This window comes from Mauremys reevesii, linkage group 10, assembly GCF_016161935.1.
Source record: "Mauremys reevesii isolate NIE-2019 linkage group 10, ASM1616193v1, whole genome shotgun sequence".
Classification (NCBI taxonomy): Eukaryota; Metazoa; Chordata; order Testudines; family Geoemydidae; genus Mauremys; species Mauremys reevesii.
This window is the reverse complement of record NC_052632.1, coordinates 12,323,937-12,350,687: the sequence shown is the minus strand read 5'-3', so window position 1 is coordinate 12,350,687 and position 26,751 is coordinate 12,323,937. Positions and strand designations below refer to the sequence as shown.

The window sequence follows — 26,751 nt, the reverse complement described above, 5'->3', positions numbered from 1 at the left end:
AGGAGGGCACTTGATGGTACAGACCAGCTTCCTGTGTAACTTCAGAGCTATCTGGTCACCCTGCAGCTAAAGGAGGTGCTCACTCCCTTCCCCTCTGCAGGGGACTCGCAAGCTGTTCTGCATTCCACCTCCTGCTATTAATACAATTGCCTGCTAGGTGTGAGTTCTGAAGTCTGTATTAATGGTGACAGCTACTGTTGATGTATGAACTTGCGGGAGAGGGGCAGAGTTTTTAGCCTCTACAACCGTGGTCCCCCAACGGGGGGGCATACTTCTCTATGGGAGCATGAAGGGACATGCGGAGGAGCCTGGGACAATCCCCATTAGGGGCGAGGAGGGAGTGTCGCTCTGCCCTGGCTCCTGGCTGTGGCTCCACTCCCGGCCCTGCTCACAACTGCAGCTCTGGCCTCAGCCCCTGGCTCCAGGCCACGGCCCCAGTCACAGCCCACCTGAGGCTCTGCTCCCAGTCACAGCCCCAGCCTTGGACCCTGGCTCGGACGTGAGTCTGGCCCCAGCCTTGGCCTCCAGCTCCCAACCGTGGTGGGGGGGGGGGCGGTCAGGGCATTGATAGGGTGGAGGGGTGTGAGGTCAAGAGTTTGGGGACCATCACTCTACAACTTGATGCCCTGGTAGGGAAGAGAGATCTTGGCATGGTTTGTAATGAACCAGGGTTGACCTGAGGCACAAGCTAAGCAGAAGGCTACCTATGGCCCCACACTTCAAGGCGGCATTGGTGGGTTGTCACTGCAATCAGCTGCTAACTGGACAGTTCTGAACAGCTTTTTGGGGCCTGCAACCACTTCTGCTCAATCCTCTGCAGTGTCCACCTCTGGGTTATAGGTGCCCCAGAATCCTTTGCAACACCCATGGCAATACTTGCTTTAGAAGCAGCATGAAGCAAAGAATTGTAGGGCATGGCAGAGACTGAGCCTACAGGACGCCCTTTAGGAGGAGCAAATAACACAGGGTAGAGCTGTGGAGAGTGGGAGTGAGCAAATGACAGGAGACAGCACAAAATCCCACTTTCACCCAGGCCATGTCTGGCTTGGAATTTACAGATTTAATTTACACAGAGGCCTGTTTGTGAGGGCCCCCATTTTAAAGAAATGATCGAGCTGAGGTTAAAGGTGACCTACTCAGGCTTAATTACAACCCTAGTACTACTACTGTTAGCTCAATGGAGGTGTATATAGAAAAAAATTGAGCTGGGAACTGGATCTTCTGAGTTCTATTCCTAGTATTGCCACTATCTCGGGGTGTGACACTGGGCAAGTCACTTAATCTGTGCCTCAATGTCCCCACTAATGACCTCGGGGAGCAGAGTCTTTGTGAATTACTGCCTCTGGATGGAAGGTAAAGGAGAAATGGGAAGTATTTCATCTGCTCTGTGCTTTGGCAGGTTCTGATGGTGACGCTTTCAGGGTGTGGCATATTGCAGAAATCCTGGAAAGCTTGGGTGCCTGTTCAAACCCTTTGAGCCACCTTCCCATTCTTCTTCCTCCTTCCTTACAACCCATTTGGGCCTCAGCAGATGATGATAATCTCACTTCACCTTTAAAGAAAGAAACTTGTTTTCCTCAAGAAACAAATGGGCAAAATGTCCAAAGCTTAGTCTCCCCCATATCCTTGCTCCGTTGGCTTTATTGGGATTATATGCACAGAAAAGAATTCTCGTGATGGGGAGATGGGGATCATTAAAAGACAGAATTAGCTTTCTTTATTAGTTCTGTGTTCTATATGTATGTTTTTCACCAAGCTTATAAACGTATTAATGAACAACATAGGCATCAGTGGTTACTTTGTATTTTCCTGAAGCAGAGCATGATGGGGAAGTCAAGATTTATTATAGAGCTGGCTTCCAGCTTAACACCAAAGAGAAATCAAAACGTTTCTTGAAACTCTTAACCAGTAGCTTTCTATGGATGTCAATGGTGTAGATCTGCACACACTATCAGGAGCTGGACAGGAAATGCTGTCCCAATGTAGGGTGACCAGATGAGAGGGAGAAAATATCGGGACACATGGGGGGGGGGGAGGGGTTTCTGCCAGTGGAGGAAAAAAAAACGCTGAGCACCGCTGGCAGAGCAAAATATTGGGACAAATTGCGTCCTGACCTATCTTTGGGGACAAACACCTAATTTATCAGGACGTCTGGTCACCCTATGTCCCAATCACACACCATATCAGGAGATTCTTACTTAACAAATCATTTTCCCTTTTTTATAAAAAGGAGAACATATTATGGAGGCATGCAATATTTTCTTTCCTTGCCATCAATAAAATTTTAAATTTGTCATTCAGTGAGGAGGAAATCACAATTTTATTGCTTTTTGGAGGCTTATATTAAAGTAATTTATAATCTATAATAAAACTTTGGTGGAAGCAGATTCCTGAAAATATTTGATATGACTTAAATATCTGGCCCTTGGCTACTTTGCTATGAATATTTTGGACTCTCTAGTTTATTGCAAAAACTTATGGTTGCTACTTGTGAATGAAACTCAAAGAAAGGTGTTTAGCCAGAGAGGAAGGTTCTTCCAGTGGTTAGACTCAGGGCTTGTCTACAATATGACTCTGTCTACACTCTTGTCTACACTGAGACTCAGATTCAGTTTCTGTTTTCCCAGAAGCTGTGTGTGTAACCTTGGACAAGTCACTTAAGTCTCTCTGCACCTCCATTCCCCATCTATAAAATGGGGGTAACAGTGCCTCATGACTTTTAATGTATTTACCCTCACAACCCCTCTGTGAAGTGTTCAGATGTTATGGTAAAGGGGGGACTATATACATTCCTGAGATAGGACTAACAGTCTATCTTATAAAATCTTTATCAACTGGTAAAGATGTGGCTAGAAATGAGGAAAATGTTTGCTTGATGATGTGAACAATAGCTGCTGATTTTAGGAATGGGAAAAGAAAAGTTTAGAGCCTAAAATAGCCTACAACAAAGGTGTAATTCTTCAATCAGACTACTGATAAATGGCTGAAAAGAGCTACAAGTATGAATCAATGTCTGGAAAACACACCTTATAGTGAGAGACAACGGAAACTTAAATCTATTTGATTTATTCAAGAGAAGGTTAAGAGGTGACGTGATCACAGTTTTACAAGTACCTGTATGGAGAGGAAACTACCGATGATAGACTGTTCTTTCCTCTAGCACAGTGTTTCCCAAACTTGGGACGCCTCTTGTTTAGGGAAAGCCCCTGGCGGGCCGGGCCGGTTTGTTTACCTGCCGCATCCGCAGATCCGGCTGATCGCAGTTCTCACTGGCCGCGGTTCGCTGCTCCAGGCAGCTCCCATTGGCCTGGAGCAGTGAAGCATGGCCAGTGGGAGCTGCGATCGGCTGGACCTGCAGATGCGGCAGGTAAACAAACTGGCCCGGCCCACCAGGGGCTTTCCCTAAATAAGTGGCATCCCAAGTTTGGGAAACACTGTTCTAGCAGACAAGGAATAATGAGATCTGTTTGGAAGCTGAAGCTAAACAAATTAGACAGAAATAAAGTGCAAATTTTTAAGTGAGGGTGATTAACCATTAGAACTGAACAACTTACTTAGGGTTGGATTGTGGTGAACAATTTACCTAGGGTTGGGTTGTGGTGGATCTTCATCACTTGAAATCTTTAAATCAAGATTGGATATCTTTCGAAAGAGATGCTAAAGCTCAAATAGGAGTTATTGGGCTGATGTAGAAATTATTGGCTTGTATTATGCAGGAAGTCAGATTAGATCAGAATGGTTTCTTCTGGCCTGGAAGTCTGGGAACATGACATATCTTACTAAAATATCAGTATAAGCAGAACACATTTCAGCAAGACAGATGAATTGCAATGTATTCTCTGCTAAAATATTTCAATGCAACAGATTTATGGGAACCTGGAAAAGGGAATTCCAGGGCTATTGATGTATCTGACTGAAAATATAATGAATTTAATTATTTTGCTTAACACCAGAGCAATTCCACAGTAAGTGAATGGAGTTATATAATGCTTGAAAACAACTATAAATGAGAAGAGAATCAGGTGCACTGTCTCTGGAGGACAGAGTACTTGATGTCTGCCATTTGCTGGAATAAAAATGCCCTGCAATCCAGCCAAAAGTCTCAGGCAATCGGTATGAAACTTGGATTCCTTAGGAAGCTGTTCTCCTTGTCATAGATGTGTCAGTGCATCTGCCTCCTCAACCTGAAATGTTAACATAGAAATCTTTTGTGACACTCCAAGCATACCTAAGACTCTCCCTTCCCTGATTCCAGGCATTGAAGCTTCTCACCCTCTCTTATTAAGGAGGATGAACACAATTGTTAGACCCATGGTCCATCTTCTCTGATATCCTGCCCCAACAGCGGCTTGTTGCATACTTCAGAGGAAGGTGATTGTTCTTTGTTTAATCATTGAACCCTGTACTAGGCAACTATATGGACTAACCTGAATGGAGGGCTGGTCAAGGAATGGAAAAACTAGTTTGAAATGAAAACAACGTAAGCATTTTTTGTAAGTGTTTGAAATAGACCTTTTTTCAATATAAAGAGAAATAAAATTAATTATTTTAAATATGGTTGCAATAGTTTGACTAGTTATTAATTGCTCATTGACTTTTGCAACCCTCCCAGTTTTTCAAAAAGGCAATTTTTCAAATGAAAAATGAAGACTCCCCCATTACTTTAAGTCAGTGAGTGGTTATCGTATGCCCTGATTGATGATGAGGAACATTTTCAATAGCACCAAGACCCATTTTCAAAAGTGACTCTTTCAATCAGTGCCTATATCACTTTTGAAAATGGGACTTGTGTTCCTGAGTCATTTAAGCACTTTTTACGGCATTTATCCTCTATCCCCATAGAACTGAAGGCTAGAAGGGTTTACCAAATCATCCATGCTAACTTTTATGTCACAGGCCACTACCCAGCTATCCATACAAAAAGCCCAACAAGCAGAATTTCCAAATGCAAGTACTATCCTCAGACCAGAATTTCCAGTAACGCCTGGTCCACATACCAGTGGTTGGGGAATTAATAGGTAAGAAATCATGACAGAATATGAGAATGCACACTCAAACTTGAAAGGTTGCCCTTCGAGCAAAGCAGGAGCTCAGGTTTTGATGCTGGACGGAGAAGGAATGTGATCTGTAATGGTAGAAGCGCTATACAGTGGTCTTTAAAAGGAGATCTCTTGACATTAGAACTCTGGAGCTGGCGATAATCTAAAGCAAGTGACGATTAGAAGGGGTCACGCATATGATGCATGTACCTTAGAATAAGAGCTTGTCAGGGGCATAGAAAGCGGTACTGGGAGCGAATTTCCATTCTCATTAATTGTTTGCAAGCAGCATAACTTGCTTTTGGTAGGGTTCTTAGTGGCCGAAAGTCCGTGTGTTTTCAGACACACAAAAGTAAGTGCTTTTATCAGGGCATGACAAGAAACTAGATGGGGCTGGATCCTCAGCTGCTGCAACTCATTGCACCTCTGCTGCTGCAGTCAGTAGAGTTATGTCCATTCACATTAGCTTAGGGTCTGGCTCTATTGTCCACAGTTCCCTTTTTTTGCTGAGGTTTGTGTTCAAACAAACTTCTGCATGTTGCTTTCTCTCTACCTAGACTTTGTACTGGGCCCCTCACCATGGTATCAGAATTTCCCCCCTCCCCATTGTCCAGATTGGAACATCTGGCATTTCTGGTCTTGCTCCTAGAGGCAGTAAAGCAGGTTGCACTAGGAAAAAGTCACAAGGGTCCAAAAACTAGAGCGAATTGTAATGTTTGTAGCCTGGGATACATTTCCCCCACTTTCCTCCCGAAGTGCCATATGGAGCAGCAGCACCAAGTTGAACGAAGCAGTTGGGAAGGGGAGAAAAAAAAATCTCCCTCCAATAGCCTGATATTGATGGGGGCTCTTACAAGCTAATGCCAGGCCCCCAGCAGTCAGTATGTAGAGCTGGGGAGTGCAGGTGCGAAAGGAGACTCCACCGGTGTGCCGGGGAGCAGTGGGTTTGCCTGACTCCTTGGCTGGTGCCCGAGAATTGTCTATTTGTTGCCTGGAGTCGGTTGGTCAGTGCCAGGGCGCTGTGGGTCTGCCTGGGGTCGGCATGGGCAGGGGAGCCGGGGGCCGCCAGGCAGTGCCCAGGAGCTGTAGGCTGGTGGGTGCCAGGGAGCGGGTGGGCAGCTGAGCTGGCCGGATCCGTTCAGCAGCTGGATCCTTCTTGCCACCCCGGGGCAATGGGCTGCGGTGGGCACTGCCCCTTGCTGAGAGCTGCCGCTGGGACTCCGGGAGGGGCTGCCTCGCTCCCTGCCCCGCCTGTCCCGGGACAGAGCAGCCCCCCCAGCCCGGGCTCAACCCCCCTCCTTTGCCCACAAGCAGCCACTCCCCGGCTGCAGCCGCAGGAGGCGGGGGAGCGCGCTCGGCGGGAGCCGGGCTGGCGAGAGGCAGCGGCGCTGCCAGCCCGTGCGCAGCAGGGCGAGCGGAGGAGGAGAGGGAGGGAGGCCGGGCGAGCGGAGGAGGAGGAGGCGGCGGCGGGGGGGAGCTGGAGCTGGCCCTGGCAGCCAGAGGAGAGGCAGGGGCCGGGCAGCTGCCGCTGTGATTGGCACAGCCCGCTCCGGCATAGGAGGCGGCGAGCAGCCGGGGACGCAGGAGCCCCGCTGCGCCCCTCCATCCCCCCGGCAGCAGCGGGAGCGGCGAGCTGCTGGGCTCCGCGGCGCCGGGAAGGATGCCGGGGAAGAAGCCTGGGGGCTCCGCGGGCGGCGGCGAGCTGCAGGGGGACGAGGCGCAGCGGAATAAGAAGCGGAAAAAGAAGGTTTCCTGCTTCTCCAACATCAAGATCTTCCTGGTGTCCGAGTGCGCCCTGATGCTGGCCCAGGGCACCGTGGGCGCCTACCTGGTGAGTGCGCCCCGGCTCCGGCCCCGGGGCATGGCTAGGGACGGCAGGATCCGCTCCCCCTGCCCCCAGGCAAGCGGCTCTCAGCAAGTGCTGCAGAGGGGATGGAGAGTCCCCGCCAAAGGGGAGGGGGCCGGGAGGTATTAGCGCCCCAGATTGCAGAGGGAAAGGGCCGGGAGCTCCCCTGGGGCCGGCTTTCGATCCTCAGGTAGCCTGGCTGGGTATCGCCGAGCCTGGCCGGGGTGACCCATCTCCGCTCAATCTACTGCCTCCGCTTCCTGCTGTGGATGTAGAGGTGCCAGAGGTGTGTGCTCCTCGCTTCACTTCGTGTCTTTGGGTCAGTAAATGGAAGACAGACAGACACACGCGCGTAATTGATAGAACATTTTCTGTACGTCCTACTTGACAATCCGCAATTGTTTGATGCAACAGCCAAGCTCGATGCAGTAAAGTGTGTGGCCCAGATCTGTGCCCCAGGCTGTATGGGTAGCGGATTTTTTGTTTTTTTCCTCGTCGGCTCTCCTCGAGAGCCATCTTCCACCGCTGTGGTGGCTAAAGTTACAATACCTGATGAACAGCTGCAAGTTGTACTTTCTCCTGCTAATGCTTAAAAAGGTGAATTTCCTCTCGGCCCCTGCTGCTGGGAATGGGTCTGGTGATTGCAGAGAAAGACAAGGGGAAGTGGAAGGGGGTTTCCGTTAACCCACAGCAACGTGGCTTGCCAACCCCAGTGGGAGCAATCGTGCTTAAGCTGTGAAACGCTTGACTGTTGTAAATGACTCAGCACTGCTGAGGGGGTTACCCTTCTTCTGTGTCTCTTGTTCGCGTGCGTGTCCAACTCCAGGGAGACCAGGGGGCTGGTTTCCAAACCCGAGCGCATTTAATGGGCGTACAGAATAGACTGGTAGGGTTGCTGGGTTTCCAGCTGGCCGGTAACTGAGATCAAATGTCACAGTGCCCGAGTTCTGTTGAATAGATACGAAGTAGATAGAATAGGGCATTTATTCCATCTCCCCCCTGTTACTAGTATTCCTTGTGCTAGTCAAGTGATACACTGGTGAGTACAACACCCCCACAAATCTTCACTGTTAGGTAAGAGTGCTGTAGCTTGTCTATCACAGAAGCTACATAATGAGGTCTGTTATAATGGGAAGGTGCAAAACTCATTGTGTCTGGTATCAAAAGCAGAGGTAATAGTAAAAGAGCGAGAAAACGATGTCCATCAAACTGAGTTTGCTTTCTGGGTGAACAACTTAGGGATCCACCTCTGTATAAACATGCACGCCCTTGTATATGTGTTGGGACAGCCTCCGGAGAGGAAAAGGAGTCATCTTTCAGTGTGTGTAAATATGAGTGGGATTTTTTCAACAGCCTATGTGATTTAGGAGCATTGAAAGCCCATGGCTCTTGCGTTTCTAAATAGGTTCTTGAAAATCTCTCTCATCCCACATAGTATGGTAGACAGTATTTAACTTAAAGTGAAATGTAACTATCATAAGCACCATTAATATACCCTACCATATTAAATAAACATTGTTGTTTCCATATAGTGATACACGTAGCTTTATATATGTATAATAAAATGCACCACATTTTAAATTCAGCAATGAAATCATATTATATGAGCTTCTATGGATATTTAATTTTGTTAAGTGACAGATTGTGCCATGCTTTACTCACATTGAGTAATATCTTACTCCATGGGTAGGTACCCCAATTTCAGTGGGAGCTACCTGTCAGTGTGAATGAGTGAGGCACAACTTGATGCTAAATTAATAAACCAAGGAATAAAATACCACTTAGATGGTCTCGCTTTCAGTGGCACCCTAGTGCCATTTGCTTTCAGTGGCAGCAGTAGAGGTAATTTATATGAATTTTTACTATCTTAGGGGTTTATGCACATCCATCACCGTAGTATCTGAACCCTGGCCATGTAAAATCAGTAGCAACAGTGAAGCTCCAGATGGAATTCAGGGAGAGACCGGCACCTATGCCTTTTGGGGGTATAAATTCTACATAGGCCTTGCTAAACTTTACCCTCCTCCATCTCTTGTAACAGCATGATATAGTCAGACTTTATCTTGTTCAGCAGGATATCCTGCATTAACACCTAGCCAGATCTATAAACAGCACTAGACAACTAGCCAATGAAAAATACCACAGCGTGAACCCAGGCCAGTGGTTAGAGCTGCTTTCCTGTATCACTCATTATTCAGCTTCAACAAACGCCAGACAGTCTTTAGTACAACTAACAGATGCAAATGTGGAATTTCATTCGAAGAGCAATATATAAATGGCTGCGTCTGCACTAGCATTTCCCCACCTGCGTTAGCACCTGTGGAGCTGAACTTGTCCCTGAGCAGAGGTGGGAAATGTTTTATAAAATACTGATGTCAAGGTCCTTATTCAGCCAAGGTGTCCCAAATCCTATTCTCAGTAACAGTGGTGAAAATCAGGAGTGACTACATTGAAATCAGTGGAAGTACTACAGAATTGCACGGAGGTGACGGGGAGCAGAACTTAACCCATTGGAACTACTCATACGAGTAAGGACTATTTGCATGAGCATGCATGGATTGCAAGACTGAGCCCCGAGTGACAACTCTGTCTGAGAAGGAAGCCAGTGAGAACAGAGAAGGAAAAGCAAATAGAGAAATGCTATGTGGTATAATTACAATATGTAATACTGCTGGCAAGTTGAATAAAATCCTTATTTTGCCTTGTTAGAAATAACCAACTAGTGAATTAATGGTTCCATTTTGCTTGACAAGATAACTTTCCTCAGTTATTTGTAACTCCTGAAGAGGGGTGTGTGTGTGAGGAGGGGGAACTTACCTTTTTATGGGGGAGTGACAGACTGGCTTGCTCAGAATTCATTTCTGCTGTGCCATGCACACAGTGAGGATGATTGGAAAACTTAACTTCAGAATCTGCACGTATGTAAGAAGTTTTTTATTTCCTTATGAAACCAGGGACCACTAGCAAATTCCATAGTGTCAAAGCGAAGCACAGCCAGGAGTGAGTTATTCAGTCAGGCCTAACAAGCAAGCAAGTGTGCTTTGCTTTAACACTATGGAATTTGCTAGTGGTCACTGGCTTCATAGGAAAATAAAAAACTTCGTACATATGTGCAGATTCTGCATGTGTATTATCTAATCTTATTTATATACCCATGCAAGCATGTGCTGTGTGTGTGTACATGCTCTCTCTATACATCCTGTAGCTGCTGTGTTCTTGGGTCAGGGCTCTCTTGCTTTTGTGTCTGTAAAGCACCATGAATGGCTATGATACTATATTAATAATCTATATAGCTCAATCCTCCTGCTCAGGTCAGTGGCAAAATACTCCAGGGCTCCAATAGTAGATGTATATGTTTAATCAGCCTGTCTCTTTGAGATTATATGTGAAATCTTATGGAAAGTTTGATGATCATTACCTTCCAGAGCATTTGTCAGTTACACTGCACTTGTCTGCTGTAATTTACATATGTGAAATGACTGTGTGAAATAACCTATCTTTATTATGAGCCTATTTTGCCTCGCGTATGCAAATGATAACCTACCCTGCGTGCTTAATTTCTGAGGCTGGTGCATTCTCCCTGTTTGCATGTTCGCTGAAAAATGTGTTTGGCTTAGTTGAGTCGTCCCGTGTCCTTTTTGAAAATAGAATTTATCAGTAATTGTAGTGACAGTGGTGAAAGCACAGCTCATCAACTGCAGGCTTTCCTGCTGCAGAAGGTTGCCAACAAGTTACTCAAGATTTTAAGCAGCAACTTGAAAAGCTTTTTTTTTTTCCCCTTCTTCTGCAGCATAGGCCCACAGGTGAAAACCGAGATTTACTATCTTTACTTGTGTGTATGATGAATAAAGTGCCAATAGCACAAGCAATGAAAGGCCGGAGCCAAGATCTTTCAAACGAATGCAGCAGTATGATCAGTCATGCTGGCCGTGCCTAGTGACAGTGATTTAGATGAGTCTGATCCAGATACCTTGGCAACAGTTATTTCCCTGAACTCTTACTTTCATTATATTTTGGAATAGTTTAAGTGGAGATAATGCAGCAAGTGCACCTGACCGTTGATCACCAAGCTGTTTTATCGCCCTGCCACTCAAATCTCTGCTTAACTGGTGGTGAATTCATTGCTTTAGCGTAAGAGAAGAGATCTGTTTGACAGCCACAGTCTGTGGAGCAGGAGCACAATTTAATTTTCTCTCCTCCGCCTTTAGCCTCAGATAGCTCCAGTGCAAACTGACCTAGTTGCGAGGACATAACATCTGCTGAAGTCAAGGGCCGTTTAGATAAAGGGCATGCATATGGGAAATACGTTTGACAAATACTATGCTTTCGTGCACCTGTTTTTACAAGAATCTACTGAGATGTCTGTTTGCTATAAACAGCTTTGAATGCAGCTATTTGTGTGTTTTGTCAAGTGATGGAGGAGGATTGGTTAGGGTAAAGGATGCAAAGGAAAAATGACTGTTGGAACCTCTTAGTATGTTGGAGGAGCTCACATGGAAATGAATGTAAAACTGTGGTGGTGTTTTTTTTAGTTTCCTGAAAGAAAACTTTAGAGGACTGTACTCAACTCCCTCTGCAGAGCTTTATCATGCAATAAATATTAGCTGGAGCTGGCAACAGGCCCCCTTAATATATGTACAAAACTGCGAGTGCTTTAGGTTTGTATGAGTTTGGAATGTGCTTGCATTTGGTATCTGAGGCAATACTCAGCCTGTTCTATTTTTTTTATCCAGAATTATGTTACAAAGCTTTTTAAATGCCGAATTCAAGAAGAAATAATCCTCAAAATGATTCCAGCGGCAGTAAACGCAATCAAAAAGCCCCTCAACCAGACTCTGCTCTTAGACACATGAGTATAGTTCTTAGTGACCAGCATAACTGAGCTGGCTCTGACATCTTTTGCTTGCTTCAGTTTTAAAAAAACCCAAACCACTGAGACACCAAAGAGTAGCAAACATGATGCTAATTATGCAGTTATTTTACTGTATGTCAATAACAAATGAAAAAGATGTTCCAGTGCTGCAGTCATGCTCCAATGGAACCCAAAGGTAAAACTCTCATGGGAGGAGGATCTGAATCCAGGCTTTCGTTAGACATTTCTTAGAAATGTTTTGAGTATACTAGCAGTATTTCAGTAGCACCTTGAAGCCCCAGCTGAGGCCCCATGGTGCTTGGTGCAATACAGACAGCTAGTAAGAGGCATTCCCTGCCCCCAAAGGGTTTGCAATGTAACTAGACAAGACAACTAAAAAGGATGGGAGGAGGGAACTGTTATCCCAATTTTTCAGATGAGAAACTGAGGCACAGAAGCTTGATCCTACACTCATTGAAATCAGTGGCAAAGCTTCCATTGAGTTAAATACTGCAGGACCAGGGCCCAACTGATTAATCTAAGGTCAGACTGTGACAACGCAAGCAACTGGACCCAGAGCTCCAGTTCATGGCTTAACCGCAAGCTTTCTCCTCCTAGTTTATCACATACTTTTGATTCAAGTAATTATTTTCCATAGTGAGAATTTGCATTAAAACCTCTTTCTTTAGCAGTGCTGAGGAACTAGCTGTGAAATTAATGTGTTCGCCACTTGGGTATTTTTGAAATAATGTAGAGAGAAAAGAAATGTTTTGGTTGGGATGGAACTTGCCAGGAATTGTCTGGTTGTCGTTTACAGTTCATTTTTCTGTAATACATCTTTGCTGGCTGTGTTATTTCTGGAAAGCTGTCACTGATGCTCCTTTCCCATTAGAGAATATTGTCCGTTTTGCAGCTGAAAGTCATTTTGGCACTGAACAAAACTTGCTGGTTTGATAACATTTCTACTTACTGTGCGAGGATCCTTCTGATGTTTCCTATTTTGGGGCCAGAGAAGGTCTGTGACTGCAAAATGGGAATCAACCCCATCCAGATCAAGATGCTGAACGTTTTCAGATTCTTGGGGATGTTTAGATCAGGAGTTTGGGTTTGACCCATTGTAAAGCTTTTGCACAGCAAACCACTGCAAATCAGATCTGATCCAGATCTGGGTTTGGATTTTGAGCACCCCTGAAGTTTGGGGGAGATCGTATTTGGGATTTTGGTTAGGGACCTTCTTTTACTTGCTGCTAATAGAGAGGTATTTATATGAGTAGCATTATAAAGATGAAGAATGCTACAGTACGTGTCTGTTCTTTGTCTTTTGCAGAATGCATGTTTTGATTATGGCTTTTGATTAAATGTGTAAAGGATTAAATGTCTGATCCTATAGCAGGCATTTGGGCTGATTAGTTTCATGAATTAATTTTTTTAAGTAGAGAAATGCTTAACAGTAGCTTCTGCTGCTGTTTTCCTTAGGGGCACAAGAAGTACTTTTGATCTCTGGAAGAATGATCAGCTGCTTAAAAGTACTAAGATCCATCACAAGACCAAAGTCCTCTACTGCTTTCCTTGTCTTTGGCCAGCCTGAGCTTCCAAAATATCTTTGCCTCACATATGCATGGCAATGGCCAATCATATCTGTGCAGGGCCGCCCGGGGGAGGGGAGGGCAAGTGGAGCAATTTGCCCCGGGCCCCGCAGGGCCCCCCATGAGAATATAATATTCTATAGTATTGCAACTTTTTTTAATGGAAGAGGCCCCTAAAATTGCTTTGCCCCAGGCCCCCTGAATCCTCTGGGCGGCCCTGTATCCGTGTGTATTTTAATGGCCTGAAGTATTATAAACATAATTAGTGGTTGAAGGGGCTATGAATTGCATCCAAGAGTCTTGTTCTGACCTTGCGTGTGCAGTTGAATGCAATTTAAGTGAGAAGAGTTGCATTGCAGGAGTCTCTTGTGTTAAGTCTGTAAACAGCGTTTAGCCTTGTTAGCCCTTTCTGCGTTAATGGCAGTGGTGCTGGAACCGTTTTTATACTGGGGGCGCTGCTGATGGAAACTATGTATTTGGTGGTGGTTATTACTACTTCAAGCCGGGGGGGGGGCGGTAGCACCCCTAGTTCTAGCCCCACTGAACGGTGGGCCACCTGGGCTGCAGTGTCCCTCTGCTCTGTTAGGAAAAAGAGGAGTGATCCTCCCCTTCCATGCAAATTGGTCACTTGGTGACAAATGTCCTTTTTGGGGGGGGTTTCTCTTCTCTCAACCTTTCAAAGGTTCAAGAGCTAGATTTTGCTCTTATTCCAGTGTAAATCCAGAGGAACTCCATTGCTTTGGTGGATTTGTTCTCTATGTACAGTATGAACGAAGGATTGTTCTCATTTATGTATTTACCCTGCTTCCAAACCATCTTTCCATACAAGCAAACATAAGCGAATTCCACACACAATTTAAATAGGGCAGATTCTTATCAAATGTGAACTGGTGTAGCTCCATTGACTTCAAACAAATTCAAGTTAACACTAGATGAGGATCTGGCCAGGTACTTCAATGGATATCTATACGATGGTATGAAATTGATACATACTACGTGACAGTACTTTGCACTCTACCTCTCCACCAAACACACCTTTGATTGAAGAAGGTAAGAACTACTATTTCTGTTGTCTAGGTGGACCAACAAAATTATGAAGAACTGAGATGTTTTAGACTTACAAGGTTTCATAACAACTCAGTGGCAGACTGAGAAATAGAACCCAGGAGCCCTGGTTCGACATCACACTACTATAAGCACCAGCCATTCTTCTTCTTCATACTGATTATTTGTATTACAGTATTGATCTCTCTTGGGTTTTATACTGATATCTGAGTGCCTTCTATGTAAAATCAATAGCAACAGAAAAGTGCCTAGTGGAATTCATGGAGTCTCTGGCACTTCTCCTCACCAGTACAAGTGCCTGGAAGTCCCAACTAAAATCCCATAGGAAGAGAAAATACCTGTCCCAAAGACCTTACAATCTAAATAGACAAGAGGGACCGAGGAGAGGAGAAGAGTGCAATAATACTTCCTGTTTTAGGGATGAGGAACATGACTTTCCCAGGGTCACACAGTAAGTGTGTAGCAGACATGGGAACTGAATTCAGATTTCCCAAGTCCAGTAGCCAAATTTTGTTTTTGTTTTGTTTCCAAGTCCTACTTGAAACCCTAGCATGTTAGTGGGGCTATACATATAATAACTAAACTGTTTGGGGGTAGCGACTATCTTTTAGCTTGGTTTGTGGAGCATCTGGCACAATGGGGCTCCTAGGCTCTCTCACTTCAAATAATCAAGGATTCGAAATGACTGCTTACAGCATTAAAGGGGAAACTCAGTAACTAAAGAGACAAGAGTTGTTTGTGTGTGTGTATTGTTTTTCTTCCTTGCTGCCTAGGAAGCAGAAAAGCAAAATGTGTTTTCCCTGATGATGTCCCTTCCCATTTGGCAATCACGGATCTGATTTCCCTGCATTTCTAATTGACCTTGAAATTAACACATCTTTATTTTTTGTTTTCTGCATCAACCTCCTGGATGTCAGCACCACTGTAGGAACAGCATGGTATTTTTATTTGGTTGGTTGGCTTTTTTTCTGTCATATCTACATTATGGACACTATTATAGAATAGCTATGCCTCCATGCCCACAGTGCAGATGCAGACTAGCATTTTTTCTGTCGCTGTAGGAACACCACCTCTGTGAGCAGCAGCAACTAGGTTGATGGAAGCATTTTTCTGTCGACCTAGCTGGGTCTACACAGAGGGCTGGGTTGGCACAGCGATGGCACTTGAGGGCATGATTTTTTTTTTTTTACTCAGCATAATACTTAACCTAAGTTTTAAGTGTAGACCAGGCCTTAGCTAACAGCTATGAGAGCACAGAACTTTGTATTTGTTTAGGTCCTACATAATGAGTTACTGTCTCCACAATCCTCCCCTGCGCAATAGAATTTTGGAGATTTTTTTAAAAAAGAAAGATTTAAATGTCATTGGAAAGCCCTTACATCATAAAAACAATCTAAATTCTTCACTTATTTTACTAATAGCACCTGAGCTTACTGGAAGTGGAAAAATTTAAAACAGCCAGTTTACTGTCACTCTATGGTGTTTATTAAAAAGTTCAGTCACCTTATGAATGTGCTTGAATAACTCTTCTTCTTTCGAGGTCCTTATACTACACCAATCACTGTAGTGTATGAAGTAATTAAGTCAGTTTCACTTTCAGGTGCTTGGTGTGTCAATGTTTGTTTTTGATACTATATGGCAGTGTTTCCCAAAATTGGGAGGCCGCTTGTGTAGGGAAAGCCCCTGATGGGCCAGGCCGGTTTGTTTCCTGCTGCGTCCGCAGGTCCAGCCGATCGTGACTCCCACTGGCTGCGGTTCGCTGCTCCAGGCAGGGCCGGCTCCAGGCACCAGTGTAGCAAGCAGGTGCCTGGGGCGGCCAGTGAAGAGAGAGGTGGCACGTGCGGCCCTTTGGCGGAAATTGGGCGGCGGGGCCGTCATTCCCTCTCGGCGCGAAGGACCTGCCGCCAAATTGCCGCCATAGAAGAAGTGGTGGTAGAGGTGCCGTCGACCGCGAACGCGGCTTTATTTATTTATTTATTATTTTTTATTTTTTTTCTGCTTGGGGCCGCAAAAATGCTAGAGCCAGCCCTGGCTCCAGGCCAATGGGAGCTGCGGGAAGCAGCGCGGGCTGAGGGACGTAGTGGCTGCCGCTTCCCGCAGCTCCCATTGGCCTGGAGTGGCGAACTGCGGCCAGTGGGAGCTGCGATTGGCCGGACCTGCGGTCGCAGCAGGTAAACAAACCAGCCCGGCTCGCCAGGGGCTTTCCCTACCCAAGCGGCATCCCAAGTTTGGGAAACACTGCCATAGGGAATGGGAGGGGTTTTGTAAAAACAAACAGACCAAGCTGTCTTTGTCAAAATTTTGGGGGGAAATTGTAGAAATACTTTAGTTGGCATTTAAAATAAACTCTGGGCCAAAATAAAATTGACACCCACCTTTTATATCTGGAGCATGTTGCTTTGCAGATTATATATAGTTATTTGTAGTGCCTGGCAGCTCCAGTTTTGGATCAGGATCCTATTGTACTAAGCACAGTACAAATACAGAACAAAAATACATTTTAAAGTAATGTCCAATAGGCTGAATTTTGTGCCTAAAGTACTCTATGTGTTTTCCCTTTTAATTCTAGGTTTGGCATATAATGGTCACATATCATTAGGCTTGGGAGGATTAGATTTTTATCAGTAAATGTCAGTAAACATTGATTTCACCGTACCCACACAAACTGATAAACATCGATAATCGACATTTCAGATAGGCAAAACAATGCTGTTTGAGAACTTCTTCGTTTGATTTCAGCCTTTCTCAGGATATTTCCTGTGTATATTTTGGCTTGCGATGTTGACAGTTTTGTGTTTGAATGATTATAAAGCTTTAACTTTTTGAATCACAACTTCTGTCATTAAATTGTCTGATTCCCCGAATGTCTGACCCCCGCCTATAATTTCCCACAAATGTGGAAAAATTATATAAATATCAATATCAGTTGAAATTAAAAAAAAAAAAGTGCCAGGCCTAGATACAAGCACGAGTGGTGATTTGTTCTATGTTAATTCTCTGTGAATGAATACTTAAAATAACAAATGTTGTACTACAGTAGTGGTGGGCACCCTGCGGCCTGTGAAACAGTTTGTTTACATTGGAACAGCTGCCTACAGTTCCCAGTGCCTGCAGTTCGCTGCTCCTGACCAATGGGAGCTGCGGGAAGTGGTGGCCAGCACGTCTCGGTGGCCCACGCCGCTTCCCGCAGCTCCCGTTGGCCAGGACCAACGAACTGCGGCCACTGGGAGCTGTGGGTGGCCGTACCTGCAGATGGTCAATGTAAACAAACTGTCTCGTGGCCCTCCAGCTGATTACCCTGAGGGGCCGCGTGCGGCCCACGGGCTGCAGATTGCCCAGCACTGTATTACAATATTTGATCAAAAGATGGGTGTTTGGCTTTTAACTTTCACAGTTCTCTTTTTCTATGTTTCTAGGGTTGCCAGGTGTCCAGTTTTCAGTCCCATCCCAGAACCTGCATCCCCAGCCAGAGCTCTCACCCCTGAACCCCTCATTTCTGGCCCCATCCCAGAGCCCCCCCAGCTGGAACCCTCCTCCTCTCCTCTCCCGCACCCCAAGCCCCTGCCCCAGCCCGGTGAAAATGAGGGAGGGTGAGGGAGAGAGAGTGGCGGAGGGAGTAGGGGGTCGGTGCTCAGGGAAGAGGTGGGGCAAGGGTGTTCGGTTTTCTGTGATTAGAAAGTTGGCAATCCTATTTATTTCACATACTAATCCATCTCTGCTTGGAAACCTGAATCTATTCTCCCGTCTCCCATCCCCTCACTGGCATCTAAAGCAGGGTGACTCACTTCACATGGGGTCATTCAGTTTCTTCACTGTCTCTGAAACCATGTGGCACCATCACTTGGCACCTAGGTTCAACTGTGGCCAGGTGTCGTGTGCCCTGAAACAGACGAATTTGTATGTGAATTCACATAAGCAGAAATGTAAATATTTCCCCCCCTTGAATGCATTTGGAGTCTACATTAAATCTGGTGAGACTCTCACATTCTCAGATGCCTATGAGCACCTAAATGCTGGGTGGGCAAAAAATGCTTCATAGGATGCCTAGATTCATTGTGACAAGCTGATGGATACACATTTCTGTGTTAAAGATCAGGACAGGGCCCTAAATTTCATGTAGCTGCAGATTTGCTTTATTACTTCCATTCTGTGAGGGAACAATGGAATGAGAAAATACTGTGCTACCCAGGTTTACAACCCATCGTGTTAAACAATGAATGTGTTTTTCATTGCGCTCCAACAGGAAAAGTGCTGCAAATGCCTTTTTGAAAGGGAGGATGTGAATTAGCTGCTACTTCTACCCACTTCTGGCCTCTCACCCAGGGAATATAAATTGGCATGGCATTAACAGAGGACTAGTATATTGCTGAGTGTCATTATTACAGAGGAGTTAGGGCCAAATTGTGCAGTCTTGACTCAGCCAGAAATCCTGGGAGCTTTGGCCTGAGTGCAGCACCAGGAAGAATCCTCACTGCTGCCTAAGTTCAGAGTATGACATATTTGAGCGAACAGGGCAAAATGCGAAAGGAATGTCACGCTTTGCATTTTTCCTTTCTTTTAAAGAGATACTATGCGATTAGCAGGCAATAATGTCAGCTTACTTTTTATTTCTTGTATCTGTTTGCAAATATTGTCATCTTATTTTGAGGGTTTTTTCATCTGCTCCTTTTTCTTATAAGGCCAGCCGTTGTGCGTGATGCTACAGCGTCAGAGTGCGCTCTTCCCAAAGCTCATGGAATCCCTACAGTAACAGACCAGCTTTCACAAGGAAACTTGTGCGAATAACTGATATTTTTTTAAGTGGCCTTTACCTTTTAAAAAATAAAATTGAAATATAATTTGAAACAAAAATTGTTTGGAATCCAAAATTAGAAAGGATTTTATTCAGATCTCGTTTATTTGCTTTGATCAAAGCAATTCGGCAAACCTGACAAGAGCTTTCAAAATGCGTCAGTCAACCTGAATCTGCATTTTTTTTTTCAGTGAAAAGTTTTTTTCCCCCAAAAAATATTTGCCTAGCACTATTCCGGAGCATTTCTACAGTAACAAATGTGTCCGTGCAGCCCAGTGATTGAGACCCTATAATAACAAACCAAATTGTTCAGCCCAGCATTCATGAGCAACTCTACAATAACAAACCTGTATGCAGCCAAACTATCATGAGACCCTATATTAAAAAAAAATAAACAGAAATCCCTGCAAACTGTTCAGCCTTGCATCCACAAGCAATGCTACAATAAGAAATGTGTGTGTGTGTGTGTGTGTGTGTGTGTGGTCTAGCCCTTATCAGCAACATTACAATAACAAACCCATTTGTGTGTGCATTCACATATGTAATGGGGAGTATTCCGAATGCAAAGATTCATAGAATATCAGGGTTGGAAGAGACCTCAGGAGGTCATCTAGTCCAACCTCCTGCTCAAAGCAGGACCAACACCAACATCAGTTTCAAGGTTCCAAGAGGAGTTATAAAAGGTGAGTAAAAGAAAACAATTTGGAAAATTATGAAAAACACCTTGATGTACTTTTAATATTCATTGAATTTTTCCAGTCACTTTTGTGCCATATTCATGGTTTTCTTTTAGTGTGAAGATATATTTACTTTTCACTTTGACATTTGTATCCTGCATCATTTTATTGTAAGATACCAGATTAAAAAAAGATCAACAGATAATGTAAGGGGGACAAATACAATGTATAACAGATGGAAGATTCTTGGTCTCTAAAGATGTGAGCTGGGATTTAAGTTTTCAGTCCTATTGCCTGGTTCTCAACTTCTGACTCCGCTGCTGGTAGAATTGATTGTGACAGCTCGCTTAGCAAAGTCTATCTCAGTCACTCTCTCAAAGCTTTACATTTTCCAATCTGTATCCATCCTCTCGGCAAAGTGTGCACCCATCATAAGGCTAACCTGGCCAGTGTTTAGATTGGAGACCTCCAAGGATAAGACCGGAAGTGGTGTGAGTGAATTGATAGTAATCCTGATCCTACTGAAACAATATTGCATAAATTTCCCCCAGTCCAGTATGGGGTATGCTCTTCTGAGAAAGGTGCCATCTTTTTGACCTGAAACTAAAGGCTTAGTCATTTGCAGTCACTAAAGATCTTTTTGCACAAGTATTGGGTATTAACTCCAGTGTCCTGGCCAAATTTCCATTTGGGAAACAATATTCTCCCTGGATGTTTTTCGCCTTCCTCTGCAGCATGGGGCACGGGTCACTTGCTGGAGGATTCTCTGCAGCTTGAGGTCTTCAAACCACAATTTGAGGACTTCAATAACTCAGACATAGGTTAGGGGTTTGTTACAGGAGTGGATGGGTGAGATTCTGTGGCCTGCATTGTGCAGGAGGTCAGACTAGGTGATCATAATGGTCCCCTTCTGACCTTAAAGTCTATGAGTCTATTCTCCATCCCTGAATTCCTCCTGCTGTTTCAACTGTACACAGTGGTCTCTGTATCCTGACCAAAACTGTTGTGTAGTATTGCTGTTTGATGCTTCCAGGTTCCACCCAAGTGAGGGGTGCATTTCAGTGGTGGGCGAAACCATTCATGTGGATGTAGCTTAAATGTAAAGTGATCTCGAATCATTTTGTGTGCATATAAAACAGGGATCGGCAACCTTTGGTCTGCCAGGGAAAGCCGCTGGTGGGCCAGGACAGTTTGTTTACTAGCATCGTCTGCAGGTTTGGCTGATCGCATGTCCCACTGGCCGTGGTTCGCTGTGCCAGGCCAGTGGAGGCTGCAGGAAGCGGCGCGGGCCAAGGGATGTGCTGGCCGACCCTTTCCGCAGCCCCCATTGGCCTGGGACGGCGAACTGTGCCCAGTGGGAGCTGCAATCGGCTGAAACTGCAGACGCTGCAGGTAAACAAACCATCCTGGCCCGCAAGCGGCTTTCCCTGGTGGGCTGCATGCCAAAGGTTGCCGATCCCTGATATAAAACTAGAGATTCATTGGCGTGAGCCGCCCTATATGAATGAAAGAGATTATATACACAGAGTGCACAGAAGGAATACATGCTCTTATAAAGTCTTCAGCAGTATAGATTGGCATTTAGAAGGACAACATTTATCTGGGCTTCTAGGACCAGCAGAGAGAAGCCTGTGTTTTTTGGTTTCGTGCCTTGTTGGACAGACAGTACTAAGGGTAACTTAATTACAATGAGGCCTTTCAGCCTCTTCATGGGAGACGTGCACTGTGTTTCCTGCAGCATATTGCTGGTTATAATGCAAGGCCTTATGTCTGAAGTTAGTGCCGCTGAGCGCTGGTAGCTTTAGTAGAAGGGAAGCCTTGTCTTAAAGGGGGAGTCAAACGTATCTTTGGTCACTGTTCCCGAAGGGCAGGAGCATTAGCTGTAGTGAGATCAGCCAGTTCAGAAGATATTGTAGTTCACAAAATGGATCCTGGGCACTGGCTTAATCCTAACAAGCGTGGAGCACCCTCTTCAACAATGCGTCTGCAGGGAATCTGCTGGTGGTTTTGGTTCCTCCAGCTCTGGGGTTGGAGGGCAATGATCCCATCCTACGCTCCACCTCTGTCCTCAAAGTGTTGTTGTATCGAATTCCCTATTGTGAGTTTGAGCATTGGAATCCAGGTGCTAGCTTAGTTTTTCTCTTTTCTGTTTGAAGTCCTTTGCTGGGAGACTAGATTTAGAGACCTCCCTAGAGTGGGGAACCAGCCACGGTTACCCCAATCCTTTCCTATAAGGGATTGGGAGTGAAGTCCACCACTACAATGTGCTTGAAAGCAAGAGCTGAGCCAATGAAATGGGCTGTAACCTCACCTGTACAGCCAGGCAAACTCATCCACAGCAAATGGCTTATTTGCCTGGTGGATGTTCAACAGATCAGTTTCCATAAACCTGTTTGGTGGGAGTTACTGCTGGCTGCTTTCAGCCTCTGGGGCGCTTGCCTGCTCTTTTGCTAAGTGTGTGGCCTTGGCTATTGGATTGCAATTGGAAACTTGAGCTGGCTTGTTGGGATAAAATCTCTAGTGTTCTGGAGCCCTACCGCAGAACTCTGGTATGTTTTCTTCCATGAGTGACTCTGTTGCCGAGGGACTGCTGCAGATGTCATTCTATACACCTAGGAGCGTCGTGTTGGTGGGAGCCAGGGCTATATCACTGCTAGGGAGGAGAGCATTTCAAATTGCTAGTCTTTGTCTTTAATTTTATGGTTTTGGCTCTGAGAGCTGAGGCAGTATTGATTGATTTTTATTTTAATTTTTTTTGGAGCAATCAACTTGGTTCTAACCTGGCTAAGCTTCTGCCGGTATTTTTATGTTGCCATCTATCATTTAAATAGATCTCTAGTCTCTTACAGTAATGGTACCTGATAGCTCCTGGGAAGACTTATGCTTACGTCGTGTTTTTAAAACTCATATTGTAAGCTCTTTGGGGGTGTGGCCCATCTCTGTGTTCGTTTGTACAGCACCTAGCACAATCGAGCCTGGATCCATGCCTGGGGTTACCACAGTGTAAATGTGTGGCATGTTTGTCTGTGTCCTTCAGTAGGAATTTATCTCCAAAACAGAATCCGGGGCAAGATAATGTCCGTTGGGTAGGGGTAGAGGGGTGTGTGTGTGTGTGTAGTGTTCACTCTGTTGGTTGGGATGGAGTTGAGGGGTCTGTGGTTCAGCTGCATCTGGGCTTCCCCATTCCCCACCCCCAGTCTTCAGACTTTGGACCATATGTGCTCTCTTTAGATCTGGGGATTTGTGCATGGGGAGAGGTTGAAAGGGAGGCAGGAGCAGGGACGGCGCAACCCATTAGGCGACCTAGGGGATCGCCTAAGGCCCTAACATTTGGGGGGCGGCAACCACGGAAATCCTGGTAATGTGGCTCCATTGAAATTGCATTTCCAGGAACCTAGAGGAAGCCACAGTGAGTCTGGGGATGTCTGGCTTCTTTGTGGTTAGTCCTGTGTATTTAATCACAGATCTTTGGGGATTTCAGCAGGCAGGAGGCAAACCTTACTCCTGATGGAAGGATTTCAGGAAACTACTGGAGGGGAGTCTCCTGGAAGTTTACTCTCTCTCCGGTAGGAGGCAGTGTTGGCCTATCTTATGACTCATTGTGAATCTCATAACATTTTGGTGTTTAAGCCCCAGCTCCTGGACTCCTGTGACTACATGAGAATCTCAGCTTGTTTTAAAGTAAATTTCTCTCCCTCGTGGTGGTGGAGAAAAGCTTGAAAATAAGAATTGAGAGGCCCCTAAAGACTCAGACACCAGAAAGCAAATAAAAATCCCCAATTTTTAAAAATATTTTTAAAACTGCCTGGTTGTAAAGCCAGTCTTACGACTTTTGAGCACTTTGCATTGGCAAGTGGAGGCATTGCGCTCACCTCATGTTTTCATAGAATCATAGGACTGGAAGGCACCTCTAGAGGTCATCGAGTCCAGTCCTGTGCACTCATGGCAGGACTCATCTGCTCCTGCTGTCTGTCCCCCAGTTACATCATCAAAGCATCACCATCATGACGGATCCAGGTGTATGAGCACCTGGAGCCAATGGGAAATGCTGGTCTTCATGCATTTATTCTTACTTACCAAAAACACTGGAAATTATATAATATAAAAATATAGAAAATAGCACACATTGGAGGTGGAGCTTGTGAGTTTGGCACAGGGATGGGAGTTGGGGGTTGCATTCCCAGCTCTGCCATAGGTTTCCTGTGCATTTCCCACTCTGTGCCTCGGTTCCCCCATCTGTAAAAATGACTGTTTCCTGGGAGCGTTGAGCTGGGAGGCTGAATTAACGTTTGCAAGCACTTTGGGATCCTTGAACAGGTGGCGATCGAGATGGGCAAAGGATTTCTATTAGCTGAAGAAAAGGGGCTCTGAACAGAGGACCAAATTCTCTCCTGTTGTAAATGGGTACCGCTTCACTGTCACGGATGGAATTTTGCTTCTTTACACCAGGGGAGAATTTGGCCAAGGATGCTATCCAGTTTTTCACGGCGTGTCGTCATTGTGATGTTGCAAAGTGTGCTTCTGAATAAATCTAAACAAAACTCCAAGGTACTGGAAATGTAAGTTGATAACTAAATGACCTCTGCTTTCTCCTTTTTTCAGTGGCTTGTACTGTATAGATTCAGACATGTTTTCGATTTGGTTCGCAGCATCCTGGTTACACTTGGAACCCTTTGTATCCAAAAGACATCACAAAAAATTACATTCATGGAATATATCCAGGACACAGTGTCATCACGTGTTTCCCTAGCCTTCCCCCTGATCCCTACCCCCCACCCCCCCCACACAACTGAGAGAGATTAAATCATGGGGAAACAGTAACTTGTTTGCTTTAAGCCGGGACTCACTATGCAGAAAATGTTGATAGTGACGTTTTGGCAGTGACTGCTCAACATTCCTGCCGCACTTGGTAGTTTTAAAACCGGAGTCTCGCTCTGCATCGTGCTCTCTGGAGCTGTCACATCCAAACTGTCTCCCTTCATGAATCAAGCCTTTAATTTCCATGCCCAGAGAAATCAGCTTTCATTGGCATTTGAGCAGATGCGACACCTGGCAGTCATGGGAGCAGGCACCCTTGTATATCTCATGGTACCAGTGGTTAAGGAACAAAGAATGGGTGCCTGGTCTAGTGGTTAAGGTACTGGCCTAGGATTTGAGATCTGAGTTCAATTTCTGGCTCTGTTTCAAGCTTCCTGTGTGACCTTGAGTGAGTCACTTAATCTCTCATTGCCTCGGTTCCCCATATGTAAACAAGGATAATAGCATGAGTGTTGAGAAGATAAATACATTAGTGTGTGAGGTTCTCACAACCACCAACTATTATCTGACGCTGTTAAGTCTTCACTGGCGCAGGTTTGGGATGATCGCACTATTTTATGTGGCCCAAACCCTGGCATGTGCTCCACACAATTACAAACTGTGTCTCATGGCACTTAGTCGGGTTGTTTGCATTTCTGTAACATGGTCAGTGTCGTGATTTGTCACTCTCTACTTCCAAAAGGGGGAAAAAAAAGCATATTAGTTGCGATGGAACAGAGGTGCTATGAGTGTAGGCACAGGGCCCCATCCAAAGGAAGGATCAGACCCACTGTTTAGTGATACCTATAAATGCAGTGTAAAGCCACGATTATATATTGGTTTGAACTGTAGTCTGTGGCTGGAGGAGTTGATGGGATGTCGATCATGACCACAGGCATAGATAGAGAGGGGTGCTAACTACCATGCCTTAGTTAGCGCCATTGTCTGGACACCAGTGGAAATCCTCAGCACAGCTCTAGGATAGAAAACTAATGTCAGTTAAAACTTTTAGACTCTCTGGGCTGTCCCCTGGGAGGCGTGGGGGAGGGATGGGGAGCTTCCCTAACCTTGAAGAAAGGAATCTCCGGGGGCTGTAGAATTGGTGTAGCCAGCCCTCTGGTGCCTGCTCCTGTCACACAGCCCAGTGTGGAGACACTGTGGGGAGGAGAGGTGGGGAGGGGGCGTCATGCCAGGGATGTGGGAGGTTGTGGTTGCTGTTTCAGCTAGTGTTCAGCTGTTCCCATGATTGGGGGAGGAAAACTACCCATGTGACTTTCACCCCAGGTGCACTGTGCAGAAATCAGGTGGGCCTGAGGATCTAGCTCTTTGCTTTTCAAATCTTTCGTAAGCTGTGATCACTGGGGGCTGCCTTACTCGTTCAGCAGCAGAGTGGTAGCTTTTACAAAGAGATCTAGGGTTAGGTTTTCAAAAGCACCTAAGTCCTATTTTCAACAGTGACTTCATTCTAAGTGCTTAAGTCACTTTCGAAAATGGGACTTTGGAGCCTAAGCCACCGAAGTGCTTTTGAAAAATGTAACCCTACTTAAACTCAAGAGAACCTGACTTATCGGATTCTAGCAGCTTTAAGGCCTAAACATAAGGATGGTGGCCATTAAATTATATCAGGGAACCTATGGAAGTGCCCATTGTGTTCTAGGAAGGAGAACTAGCTCCACGGGGTCCTTTGTTTAAAAGGAAGAGTGAAGAACTGAGGATGCAGATAAAAAGAAAGGAACTGAAGGAGTGACAAGAGCTAGTAGGGAGAGTGGAGCTGAGAGGGCAAGAGGGACATGGAGAAGACAAGGGAAGTCAAGGGGGACGGGCAAGAGAACGGAGCAAAGATTCTCCTATCATGTATCAGGCCTATTTGGTTTTCCCTGCTCTGCGGGAGAGACTGACATCCAGCAGATGCCCCTCTTCCTGCTTTCTCGGGGGATGAGTCATTCATTCTGTTGTCACATCAACTCCCCAACAACACCCAGTGTGATCCCTCTAGTCCAGGGGTTGGCAACCTTTCAGAAGTGCTGTGCCAAGTCTTCATTTATTCACTCTAATTTAAGGTTCCATGTGCCAGTCACATTTTAACGTTTTTAGAAG

At 45.4% G+C, this 26,751-nt stretch overlaps 1 protein-coding gene across 2 annotated transcripts in view; it reads left to right on the top strand.

The window, feature by feature from the left end:
- Positions 1-26,751, top strand: part of SLCO3A1 (solute carrier organic anion transporter family member 3A1) — a 218,713-nt gene that overhangs the window by 2,927 nt on the left and 189,035 nt on the right. Inside the window, exon 1 of one of the 2 annotated variants that reach the window (XM_039491807.1) lies at positions 6,539-6,870. The exons of the other annotated variant lie outside the window; for it this stretch is intronic. Within the exon in view, the coding sequence (XP_039347741.1) occupies positions 6,700-6,870 (171 nt within the window). The 5' untranslated portion in view covers positions 6,539-6,699. Of the gene's footprint in view, positions 1-6,538; positions 6,871-26,751 lie in introns of those variants that run through there. 2 annotated transcript variants of the gene reach the window in all.